Source organism: Stegostoma tigrinum, chromosome 24, assembly GCF_030684315.1.
Source record: "Stegostoma tigrinum isolate sSteTig4 chromosome 24, sSteTig4.hap1, whole genome shotgun sequence".
Taxonomy (NCBI): Eukaryota; Metazoa; Chordata; class Chondrichthyes; order Orectolobiformes; family Stegostomatidae; genus Stegostoma; species Stegostoma tigrinum.
Window position 1 is genome coordinate 6,535,600 of NC_081377.1, and position 13,272 is coordinate 6,548,871.

The window sequence follows — 13,272 nt, forward strand, 5'->3', positions numbered from 1 at the left end:
TTGGCTAACACTGCTCTGATGCCCATCACTGATTGGTGCAGATGGTCGCCGTTGGCTAACACTGCTCAGATGCCCATCACTGATTGGTGAAGATGGTCGCCGTTGGCTAACACTGCTCTGATGCCCATCACTGATTGGTGCAGATGGTCGCCGTTGGCTAACACTGCTCTGATGCCCATCACTGATTGGTGCAGATGGTCGCCGTTGGCTAACTCTGCTCTGATGCTGATCACTGATTGCTGGAGGTGGTTGCTGAAGGCTGTTGCTATCCTGATGCTGATCACTGATCGGTGGAGAATCTTGCCAATGACTAAGTTCACTCTGATGGTACTGATGGACTAGTGGAGACATTTGCTGATTGATTTCACTGACCTGATGGTAATTGTGGATTGGTTGAGACCTTTGATGACCCTTGTGACTGCTGTCATGGTGATCACTGATTGGTGAAGACATTTGCTGATTGCTATCACTGCTATGACGGCGATCACTGATTGGTGCAGACTTTTGCAAATGACTACTGCTTTTCTGTTGGTGATGGTTATTTGGTGGAGACTTTAGCTGATGGCTAGATCTGCTCTGTTGATGATAGCTGACAGGCAGAGATGCTTGACAACAGTTGCCCTTGCTTTCTTCAACGTGGATAGTTGGAATTGGGTGTTCATAACTGATACCCGTCTCCTCTTGGCTGATGAGTGAAGGGTGTTGGTTCTGGCTACTGTTGCCTTCATTCTCTTTCCTGATTGGTGGAGGGAGTCGCCTTTGGGTATCGCTGACCTTACTGTTTTTCCTGATTGGTGGAGAGAGTTGCTGTTTACTGCTGACGCCCTCATTCTGTTGCCCGATTGGTGGATGGTGTTGCCACTGGCTCTTACTGCCTTGCCTGTGACTGGAATTGTGACGTTTTGTATGATTCAGTGAAGATTGAGGAGGTTTCTTTGTTTCTTCCTCCTGTAGAAAGACGACAAAAAGTCAACCGCTGATGGGGAGCCAGACGACAAGGAGACAAAGGCAGAGACAAAGGGTAAGATGAGAAAACTAACCTCCTTCTCACATCAGTCCAGTCTGGAGGAATGCTGCCACCTTTTAATGTGTTGATTCACACTGCAGCATGAGGAGTTTCTCTTCACTGGTCTTTTGAAATGTTGCATAGAGATGACACACTGTTCTGTTGGAATATGCCCTCGCACATTCCCACCCATGGTCCACCATTTCCCTTTTGACTTTAACAATAACCTAATCTATTCCCCTATGTGCCATAGCTATTAATGTTCATTAAGGGAGGAATTAAGACTAATACATATGGTAACAGCTGTAGCCCCTTCAGCCCATCAGGTCTGTTCTGCCATTCAATGAGATCATGGCTGATCTCTTAGTCCACAAATTGAGAGATTGAAAACCTGTCTCACCTTTGAATACGCTTAAAAACCAGCCGAATCTGCTGTCCCTGCCTGGCCTGGTCACTGTGTGACTCCAGACCCTAGCATGTGATTAACTTTTAGCTGCCCTCCCAAATGGCCTGGCAGGTAAGGACAATTGGGGATTCCAGCCATACCCATAACAAACTTATCTTTGATGATCTGTTAGTTATGTTGTGAAGTTAACAAGTTAAATCACACATTTAATACTTGGATCTTGCCAAAACCAGTTTAAATAGCAGCTCCAGTTTAGGAAGAGGAAAATTACATAAAACTCATCAATCACCAGCTTCCAAACTTCAATTCTTGGGTCCCACTGTCTCTGACTCCCTCCCTCGGGTCCCACTGTCTCTGACTCCCTCCCTCGGGTCCCACTGTCTCTGACTCCCTCCCTCGGGTCCCACTGTCTCTGACTCCCTCCCTCAGGTCCCACTGTCTCTGACTCTCTCCCTCAGCCCTCGGGTCCCACTGTCTCTGAGTCTCTCCCTCGGGTCCCACAGTCTCTGACTGTCTCCCTCGGCCCTCGGGTCCCACTTCTCTGACTCTCTCCCTCGGGTCCCACTGTCAGTGATTCCGTCCCTTCGCCCTTCCTGCACCACATTGCTGGAGTTAAGCACATGGTATTCAATCACAAGCTGAACTCTGGGTGCCTGAAGCAATGACCAGAACCATACACATGTTCTAACTGTAATCTAACTAGAGTGTTTATAATTCCAGCATAACTACTCTGTTTGCATATTCCATGCCTCAGCTACTAAAAGCAAGTACTCTGGCTGCTTTTTTGTCTAAGTTTTTACACTGTTTATACATCTTCAGGGAATTAGCAGACTTAAAATTCCAGGTGCCTCTGTTCTCTTACCCCTTTCTGTTTATTTCAGTATACTCCATTGCCTTGTTTTCCTTGCCTACAGGCACTACCTCATGCTTCTCTCAACTGAATTCCATTTGCTACCACCCTATTCACCCAGCAGTCCATTGTTTGTTTGCTGTGGCCTTTCTTTCTCACTATTAACCACCATTGTCTGCCAACTGCTTAATCAGAGCCCTACGTTTATGTATAAACTATCAATGTATACCACAAATAGCAAAGGAGCCAGTGCTAAGACCCCCCCTCCAGAACCTCACTGGAAGCATCATTCATCTGGACATCAAAATCCCCGACAAATATGGGACCCTGCTCCCTGTCTCTGAGCCAGTTTTGGATCTGACTCACCACTCAGCACTTGTCTTTGACTCTCATCAGCGTTCTTTTTCCTGGCCACACAGCCATCAAGAACCTTGCATTAAAATCCGTACAGAATCCATCAAATGTGTTACTCTCATTTAGATTGTTATCTTCACAAAAAACAAAATTCCATCCAAGTTAGTCAGGCATTGGCTGCCCTCAGTTAATCCATGCCTTCCAAAGTGATGACTTGTACTTTTCCCCCTGTAATTTTCCCATCACCAAGTGAAGCTGACTGACCTGTAATTACACCGTCTGTCTGTCCTTCCTGTTTTCACAAAACAGGACAATGTTTGCCCTCTCTAGCACCGCACCCATGAGCAGCCATTATTTACTTTCTTGCTTCTGTTCACTCTCTTAGGTACAAATTGTCCAGGGCCTGCTGATTTTTATCTAAATTTAAAAGGCGCTGAGCCTTTTCATGTTTCATTTTTCACTGTTAATCCAAAACCACTTACTTCACACTCCTCCTTAACTATACTGTCTCTATGGTTCCTCTACTTAGAGCCATAGAGATGTTACAGCACAGAAAAGGACCCTTTGGCCCAATTCATCTATGCTGACCGGACGTCCTTAATTAATCTAGTCCCATTTACCAGCATTTGGTCCATATCCCTCTAAACGCTTTCAATTCATGTACCCAGCCAGATACCTTTTAGCCGAGGCGACCAGAATTGAACGCATTACTCCCAAAGTGGCCTAACCAATGCTCTGTGCAGTCCCAAGTCCTACACTCAATGCACTGACCAATAAAGGCAAGCATACCATACGCCTTCACCAACCTGCCTACCTGCTACTCCACTATCATGGAACTTTGAACCTGCAGCCCGTGGTCTCTTGGTTTAGCAACACTCCCCAGGACCTCACCAATAAGTGTGTAAGTCCTGCCCTGATTTGCCTTCCCAAAATGCAGCACCTCACATTGATCTAAATTAAATTCCATCTGTCACTCCCCCTTCCACGTGCACATCTGATGAAGGTCCTGTTGTACTCCAAGATACCCTTCTTCACTGCCCACTACACCTCCAATTTTGGTGTCATCTGCAAACTTATTAACCTTGCAATCCCACGTTCAGATCCAAATCGCTTAGATAAATGACAAAAAGCAGTGGGCCCAGCCCGATCCTCGTGGCCCCCAGCTGGTCACAGACCTCCAGTCTGAAAAAAAGCATTCATTGAGTCATAATGGGAACTGCAGATGCTGGAGACTCTCTGATGAAGGGTCTAGGCCCGAAACGTCAGCTTTTGTGCTCCTGAGATGCTGCTTGGCCTGCTATGTTCATCCAGCTCCACACTTTGTTATCAAGCATTCATTTAGGTTCATTTGCATGAACATAGAACATTACAGCACAGTACAGGCCCTTCGGCCCTTGATGTTGTGCCGACCTCTCGTACCAATCTGAAGCCCATCTAACCTACACTGTACCATGTACATCCATATGATTGTCCAATAATGACTTAAATGTACCTAAAGTTGGCGAACCTACTACCGTTGCAGGCAAAGCGTTCCATTCCCTTACTACACTCTGAGTAAAGAAACTACCTCTGACATCTGTCCCACTTCCAAACACAGGTTGCCCTTTTCAAAGTCTGAAAGTGGAGCATTTAACAGAGAAAAGTAAAGAGGCTGCAACATGAAAATAGGGGTTGGGTTTTGTGAGAGCTGCTGAGATCCGGTCATGAACTACCAGCTTTTGTCTGCAAATAGACTTGATGCTGGCCAGCCATTACGTCAATCTTAAATGTAACATGAAAGGATTACAAAGCCAGTCCAATATATTAATGATTAGGCAAATGTTTGATGCAAATCGTGGATCAGAGCAGACAAGCAACAAAGTGAAATTCAATCCTGATAAATGGGCACATTATGATACATTAAATGCAGTTTGTTTCCATTAAACTTCAGGTGAATGGAATGCAAATAGTCCTGGGATTTGGAAAGGGACCAGGGTAATAATGGACTCTTCCCATGTTGAGGTCATGTACGGATCAATTTTAAAAAAAGACTGGGGTGACCACAATCTACTGAGAAGGCAACAGAAGTGGGTTAGAGAGAGACTTTCAAAAGCAAGATGGGAAAACGCTGCAAAGGAGAAACGCAGGGCAGTGGGCGAAAGGCAAACGCAGGGGAATGGGCAAAAGGGAAACGCAGGGGAATGGGCAAAAGGGAAACGCAGGGGAATGGGCAAAAGGGAAACGCAGGGGAATGGGCAAAAGGGAAACACAGGGGAATGGGCAAAAGGGAAACGCAGGGGAATGGGCAAAAGGAAAAACACAGGGGAATGGGCAACAGGGAAACGCAGGGGAATAGACAAAAGGGAATCGCAGGGCAGTGGGCAAAAGGGAAACGCAGGAGAATGGGCAGAAGGGAAACGCAGGGCATTGGGCAAAAGGGAAACACAAGGCACTGGGCAAAAGGGAAACGCAGGACAGTGCGCAAAAGGGAAACAGAGGGGAAAAGAAAAAGCGAAACACAGGGCAGTTGGCAAAAGGGAAACGCAGGGAAATGGGCAAAAGGGAAATGTAGGTGAATGGGTAAAAGGGAAATGTAGGGGAATGGGCAAAAGGGAATCGCAGGGCAGTGGGCAAAAGGGAAACGCAGGGCAGTGGGCAAAAGGGAAACACGGGGGTATGGGCAATAGGGAAACGCAGTGGAATGGGCAAAAGGGAAACACAGGAGAATGGGCAAAAGGGAAACGCAGGGGAAAAGAAAAAGGGAAACACAGGGCAGTGGGCAAAAGGGAAACAGAGAGGATTGGGCAAAAGGGAAAAGCAGGGGAATGGGCAAAAAGGAAATGCAGGGAAGTGTGCAAAAGGGAAACGCAGGGCGGTTGACAGAAGGGAAACACGGGGCAGTGGGCAAAATCGAAACGCAGGGGAATGGGCAAAAGGGAAACGCAGGGGAATGGGCAAAAGGGAAACACAGGGGAATGGGCAAAAGGGAAACGCAGGGGAATGGGCAAAAGGGAAACGCAGGGCAGTGGGCAAAAGGGAAACGCAGGGCAGTGGGCAAAAGGGAAACACAGGGGAATGGGCAAAAGGGAAACACAGGGGAATGGGCAAAAGGGAAACGCAGGGGAATGGGCAAAAGGGAAACGCAGGGGAATGGGCAAAAGGGAAACGCAGGGCAGTGGGCAAAAGGGAAACGCAGGGGAATGGGCAAAAGGGAAACGCAGGGGAATGGGCAAAAGGGAAACGCAGGGCAGTGGGCAAAAGGGAAACACAGGGGAATGGGCAAAAGGGAAACACACGGGAATGGGCAAAAGGGAAACACAGGGGAATGGGCAAAAGGGAAACGCAGGGGAATGGGCAAAAGGGAAACGCAGGGCAGTGGGCAAAAGGGAAACGCAGGGGAATGGGCAAAAGGGAAACGCAGGGGAATGGGCAAAAGGGAAACGCAGGGCAGTGGGCAAAAGGGAAACACAGGGGAATGGGCAAAAGGGAAACACACGGGAATGGGCAAAAGGGAAACGCAGGACAGTGGGCAAAGGGGAAACGCAGGGCAGTGGGCAAAGGGGAAACACAGGGCAGTGGGCAAAAGGGAAACACAGGGCAGTGGGCAAAAGGAAAATGCAGGGCAGTGGGCAAAGGGGAAACACAGGGGAATGGGCAAAAGGGAAACACAGGGGAAAAGAAAAAGGGAAACACAGGGGAATGGGCAAAAGGGAAACGCAGGGGAATGGGCAAAAAGTGAAATGCAGGGGAGTGGGCAGAAGGGAAACGCAGGGGAATGGGCAAAAGGGAAACGCAGTTCAATGAGCAAAAGCGAAACGCAGGGGAACGGGCAAAAGGGAAACGCACGGCAGTGGGCAAAAGGGAAACACAGGGGAATGGGCAAAAGGGAAACACAGGGGAATGGGCAAAAGGGAAACGCAGGGGAATGGGCAAAAGGGAAACGCAGGGCAATGGGCAAAAGGGAAACGCAGGGGAATGGACAAAAGGGAAACGCAGGGGAATGGGCAAAAGGGAAACGCAGGGGAATGGGCAAAAGGGAAACACACGGGAATGGGCAAAAGGGAAACGCAGGACAGTGGGCAAAGGGGAAACGCAGGGCAGTGGGCAAAGGGGAAACACAGGGCAGTGGGCAAAAGGGAAACACAGGGCAGTGGGCAAAAGGAAAATGCAGGGCAGTGGGCAAAGGGGAAACACAGGGGAATGGGCAAAAGGGAAACGCAGGACAGTGGGCAAAAGGGAAATGCAGGGCAGTAGGCAAAAGGGAAACACGGGGGAATGGGCAAAAGGGAAACGCAGGGGAAAAGAAAAAGGGAAACACAGGGGAATGGGCAAAAGGGAAACGCAGGGGAATGGGCAAAAAGTGAAATGCAGGGGAGTGGGCAGAAGGGAAACGCAGGGGAATGGGCAAAAGGGAAACGCAGTTCAATGAGCAAAAGGGAAACGCAGGGGAACGGGCAAAAGGGAAACGCACGGCAGTGGGCAAAAGGGAAACACAGGGGAATGGGCAAAAGGGAAACACAGGGGAATGGGCAAAAGGGAAACGCAGGGGAATGGGCAAAAGGGAAACGCAGGGGAATGGGCAAAAGGGAAACGCAGGGCAATGGGCAAAAGGGAAACGCAGGGGAATGGACAAAAGGGAAACGCAGGGGAATGGGCAAAAGGGAAACGCAGGGGAATGGGCAAAAGGGAAACGCAGGGGAATGGGCAAAAGGGAAACACAGGGGAATGGGCAAAAGGGAAACACAAGGTAGTGGGCAAAAGGGAAACGTGGGGCAGTGGACAAAAGGGAAACACAGGGGAATGGGCAAAAGGGAAACACAGGGGAATGGGCAAAAGGGAAACGCAGGGCAGTGGGCAAAAGGGAAACGCAGGGGAATGGGCAAAAGGGAAACGCAGGGCACTGGGCAAAAGGGAAACACAGGGGAATGGGCATAAGGGAAACGCAGGGCACTGGGCAAATGGGACACACAGGGGAATGGGCAAAAGGGAAACGCAGGGGAATGGGCAAAAGGGAAACGCAGGGCACTGGGCAAAAGGGAAACGCAGGGGAATGGGCAAAAGGGAAACGCAGGGGAATGGGCAAAAGGGAAACGCAGGGCAGTGGGCAAAAGGGAAATGCAGGAGAATGGGCAAAAGGGAAACGCAGGGCAGTGGGCAAAAGGGAAACGCAGGGGAATGGGCAAAAGGGAAACGCAGGGGAATGGGCAAAAGGGAAATGCAGGGGAATGGGCAAAAGGGAAACGCAGGGCAGTGGGCAAAAGGGAAACGCAGGGGAATGGGCAAAAGGGAAACGCAGGGCAGTGGGCAAAAGGGAAACGCAGGGGAATGGGCAAAAGTGAAATGCAGGGCAGTGGGCAAAAGGGAAACGCAGGGCATTCGGCAAAAGGGAATTGCGGGGCAGGCGGTAAAAGGGAAACGCAGGGCAGTAGGCAAAAGGGAAACGCAGTGGAATGGGCAAAAGGGAAACGCAGTGGAATGGGCAAAAGGGAAACGCAGGGCATTGGGCAAAAGGGAATTGCGGGGCAGGCGGTAAAAGGGAAACGCAGGGCAGTAGGCAAAAGGGAAACACAGGGGAATGGGCAAAAGGGAAACGCAGGGGAATGGGCAAAAGGGAAACGCAGGGGAATGGGCAAAAGGGAAACGCAGGGGAATGGGCAAAAGGGAAACGCAGGGGAATGGGCAAAAGGAAAAACACAGGGGAATGGGCAACAGGGAAACGCAGGGGAATAGACAAAATTGAATCGCAGGGCAGTGGGCAAAAGGGAAACGCAGGAGAATGGGCAGAAGGGAAACGCAGGGCATTGGGCAAAAGGGAAACACAAGGCACTGGGCAAAAGGGAAACGCAGGACAGTGCGCAAAAGGGAAACAGAGGGGAAAAGAAAAAGCGAAACACAGGGCAGTTGGCAAAAGGGAAACGCAGGGAAATGGGCAAAAGGGAAACGCAGGGGAATGGGTAAAAGGGAAATGTAGGGGAATGGGCAAAAGGGAATCGCAGGGCAGTGGGCAAAAGGGAAACGCAGGGCAGTGGGCAAAAGGGAAACACGGGGGAATGGACAAAAGGGAATCGCGGGGCAGTAGACAAAAGGGAAACACGGGGGTATGGGCAATAGGGAAACGCAGTGGAATGGGCAAAAGGGAAACACAGGAGAATGGACAGAAGGGAAACGCAGGGGAAAAGAAAAAGGGAAACACAGGGCAGTGGGCAAAAGGGAAACAGAGAGGATTGGGCAAAAGGGAAAAGCAGGGGAATGGGCAAAAAGGAAATGCAGGGAAGTGTGCAAAAGGGAAACGCAGGGCGGTTGACAGAAGGGAAACACGGGGCTGTGGGCAAAATCGAAACGCAGGGGAATGGGCAAAAGGGAAACGCAGGGGAATGGGCAAAAGGGAAACGCAGGGCAGTGGGCAAAAGGGAAACGCAGGGGAATGGGCAAAAGGGAAACGCAGGGGAATGGGCAAAAGGGAAACGCAGGGGAATGGGCAAAAGGGAAACACAGGGGAATGGGCAAAAGGGAAACACAGGGGAATGGGCAAAAGGGAAACGCAGGGCAGTGGGCAAAAGGGAAACGCAGGGCAGTGGGCAAAAGGGAAACGCAGGGCAGTGGGCAAAAGGGAAACGCAGGGGAATGGGCAAAAGGGAAACGCAGGGGAATGGGCAAAAGGGAAACGCAGGGCATTGGGCAAAAGGGAATTGCGGGGCAGGCGGTAAAAGGGAAACGCAGGGCAGTAGGCAAAAGGGAAACGCAGGGCAGTGGGCAAAAGGGAAATGCAGGATAATGGGCAAAAGGGAAACGCAGGGCAGTGGGCAAAAGGGAAACGCAGGAGAATGGGCAGAAGGGAAACACAGGGGAATGGGCAAAAGGGAAACGCAGGGGAATGGGCAAAAGAGAAACGCAGGGCAGTCGGCAAAAGGGAAACGCAGGGGAATGGGCAAAAGGGAAACGCAGTTCAATGAGCAAAAGGGAAACGCAGGGCAGTGGGCAAAAGGGAAACACAGGGGAACGGGCAAAAGGGAAACGCACGGCAGTGGGCAAAAGGGAAACACAGGGGAATGGGCAAAAGGGAAACACAGGGGAATGGGCAAAAGGGAAATGCAGGGGAATGGGCAAAAGGGAAACGCAGGGCAGTGGGCAAAAGGGAAATGCAGGAGAATGGGCAAAAGGGAAACGCAGGGCAGTGGGCAAAAGGGAAACGCAGGGGAATGGGCAAAAGGGAAACACAGGGGAATGGGCAAAAGGGAAACGCAGGGGAATGGGCAAAAGGGAAACGCAGGGCAGTGGGCAAAAGGGAAACGCAGGGGAATGGGCAAAAGGGAAACGCAGGGGAATGGGCAAAAGGGAAACGCAGGGGAATGGGCAAAAGGGAAACGCAGGGCAGTGAGCAAAAGGGAAACGCAGGGCATTCGGCAAAAGGGAATTGCGGGGCAGGCGGTAAAAGGGAAATGCAGGGCAGTAGGCAAAAGGGAAACGCAGTGGAATGGGCAAAAGGGAAACGCAGTGGAATGGGCAAAAGGGAAACGCAGGGCATTGGGCAAAAGGGAATTGCGGGGCAGGCGGTAAAAGGGAAACGCAGGGCAGTAGGCAAAAGGGAAACACAGGGGAATGGGCAAAAGGGAAACGCAGGGGAATGGGCAAAAGGGAAACGCAGGGGAATGGGCAAAAGGGAAACGCAGGGGAATGGGCAAAAGGGAAACACAGGGGAATGGGCAAAAGGGAAACGCAGGGGAATGGGCAAAAGGGAAACGCAGGGCAGTGGGCAAAAGGGAAACGCAGGGGAATGGGCAAAAGGGAAACGCAGGGGAATGGGCAAAAGGGAAACGCAGGGCATTGGGCAAAAGGGAATTGCGGGGCAGGCGGTAAAAGGGAAACGCAGGGCAGTAGGCAAAAGGGAAACGCAGGGCAGTGGGCAAAAGGGAAATGCAGGATAATGGGCAAAAGGGAAACGCAGGGCAGTGGGCAAAAGGGAAACGCAGGGGAATGGGCAAAAGGGAAACGCAGGGGAATGGGCAAAAGGGAAACGCAGGGGAATGGGCAAAAGGGAAACGCAGGGGAATGGGCAAAAGGGAAACGCAGGGCAGTGGGCAAAAGGGAAACGCAGGGGAATGGGCAAAAGGGAAACGCAGGGGAATGGGCAAAAGGGAAACGCAGGGGAAAGGGCAAAAGGGAAACGCAGGGCAGTGAGCAAAAGGGAAACGCAGGGCATTCGGCAAAAGGGAATTGCGGGGCAGGCGGTAAAAGGGAAACGCAGGGCAGTCGGCAAAAGGGAAACGCAGTGGAATGGGCAAAAGGGAAACGCAGTGGAATGGGCAAAAGGGAAACGCAGGGCATTGGGCAAAAGGGAATTGCGGGGCTGGCGGTAAAAGGGAAACGCAGGGCAGTAGGCAAAAGGGAAACACAGGGGAATGGGCAAAAGGGAAACGCAGGGGAATGGGCAAAAGGGAAACGCAGGGGAATGGGCAAAAGGGAAACGCAGGGGAATGGGCAAAAGGGAAACGCAGGGGAATGGGCAAAAGGGAAACGCAGGGGAATGGGCAAAAGGGAAACACAGGGGAATGGGCAAAAGGGAAACGCAGGGGAATGGGCAAAAGGAAAAACACAGGGGAATGGGCAACAGGGAAACGCAGGGGAATAGACAAAAGGGAATCGCAGGGCAGTGGGCAAAAGGGAAACGCAGGAGAATGGGCAGAAGGGAAACGCAGGGCATTGGGCAAAAGGGAAACACAAGGCACTGGGCAAAAGGGAAACGCAGGACAGTGCGCAAAAGGGAAACAGAGGGGAAAAGAAAAAGCGAAACACAGGGCAGTTGGCAAAAGGGAAACGCAGGGAAATGGGCAAAAGGGAAATGTAGGGGAATGGGTAAAAGGGAAATGTAGGGGAATAGGCAAAAGGGAATCGCAGGGCAGTGGGCAAAAGGGAAACGCAGGGCAGTGGGCAAAAGGGAAACACGGGGGAATGGACAAAAGGGAATCGCGGGGCAGGAGGCAAAAGGGAAACACGGGGGTATGGGCAATAGGGAAACGCAGTGGAATGGGCAAAAGGGAAACACAGGAGAATGGGCGAAAGGGAAACGCAGGGGAAAAGAAAAAGGGAAACACAGGGCAGTGGGCAAAAGGGAAACAGAGAGGATTGGGCAAAAGGGAAAAGCAGGGGAATGGGCAAAAAGGAAATGCAGGGAAGTGTGCAAAAGGGAAACGCAGGGCGGTTGACAGAACGGAAACACAGGGCTGTGGGCAAAATCGAAACGCAGGGGAATGGGCAAAAGGGAAACGCAGGGGAATGGGCAAAAGGGAAACGCAGGGCAGTGGGCAAAAGGGAAACACAGGGGAATGGGCAAAAGGGAAACGCAGGGGAATGGGCAAAAGGGAAACGCAGGGGAATGGGCAAAAGGGAAACGCAGGGGAATGGGCAAAAGGGAAACGCAGGGCAGTGGGCAAAAGGGAAACGCAGGGGAATGGGCAAAAGGGAAACGCAGGGGAATGGGCAAAAGGGAAACGCAGGGCAGTGGGCAAAAGGGAAACACAGGGGAATGGGCAAAAGGGAAACGCATGGGAATGGGCAAAAGGGAAACGCAGGACAGTGGGCAAAGGGGAAACACAGGGCAGTGGGCAAAAGGGAAACACAGGGCAGTGGGCAAAAGGGAAACGCAGGGCAGTGGGCAAAGGGGAAACACAGGGGAATGGGCAAAAGGGAAACGCAGGACAGTGGGCAAAAGGGAAACGCAGGACAGTGGGCAAAGGGGAAACACAGGGCAGTGGGCAAAAGGGAAACGCAGGGCAGTGGGCAAAGGGGAAACACAGGGCAGTGGGCAAAAGGGAAACGCAGGGCAATGGGCAAAAGGGAAACGCAGGGCAATGGGCAAAGGGAAACGCAGGGCAATGGGCAAAAGGGAAACACAAGGCACTGGGCAAAAGGGAAACGCAGGACAGTGCGCAAAAGGGAAACAGAGGGGAAAAGAAAAAGTGAAACACAGGGCAGTTGGCAAAAGGGAAACGCAGGGAAATGGGCAAAAGGGAAATGTAGGGGAATGGGTAAAAGGGAAATGTAGGGGAATAGGCAAAAGGGAATCGCAGGGCAGTGGGCAAAAGGGAAACGCAGGGCAGTGGGCAAAAGGGAAACACGGGGGAATGGACAAAAGGGAATCGCGGGGCAGTAGGCAAAAGGGAAACACGGGGGTATGGGCAATAGGGAAACGCAGTGGAATGGGCAAAAGGGAAACACAGGAGAATGGGCAAAAGGGAAACGCAGGGGAAAAGAAAAAGGGAAACACAGGGCAGTGGGCAAAAGGGAAACATAGGGGAATGGGCAAAAGGGAAACACAGGGGAATGGGCAAAAGGGAAACGCAGGGGAATGGGCAAAAGGGAAACGCAGGGGAATGGGCAAAAGGGAAACGCAGGGGAATGGGCAAAAGGGAAACGCAGGGCAGTGGGCAAAAGGGAAACGCAGGGGAATGGGCAAAAGGGAAACGCAGGGGAATGGGCAAAAGGGAAACGCAGGGCAGTGGGCAAAAGGGAAACACAGGGGAATGGGCAAAAGGGAAACGCATGGGAATGGGCAAAAGGGAAACGCAGGGCAGTGGGCAAATGGGAAACACAGGGCAGTGGGCAAAAGGGAAACGCAGGGCAGTGGGCAAAGGGGAAACGCAGGGGAATGGGCAAAAGGGAAACGCAGGACAGTGGGCA

General features: G+C 51.5%; 1 protein-coding gene across 5 annotated transcripts in view; it reads left to right on the plus strand.

Annotated features, from left to right (window-relative positions):
• The window catches only part of map7d1a (MAP7 domain containing 1a), a 248,191-nt gene that overhangs the window by 215,960 nt on the left and 18,959 nt on the right, over window positions 1-13,272 (plus strand). For all 5 annotated transcript variants that reach the window (XM_059654254.1, XM_048558096.2, XM_059654255.1 and 2 more), the window contains one exon: window positions 955-1,021. In XM_059654254.1, coding sequence (XP_059510237.1) covers window positions 955-1,021 — 67 coding nt within the window. The remainder of the gene's footprint in view (window positions 1-954; window positions 1,022-13,272) is intronic.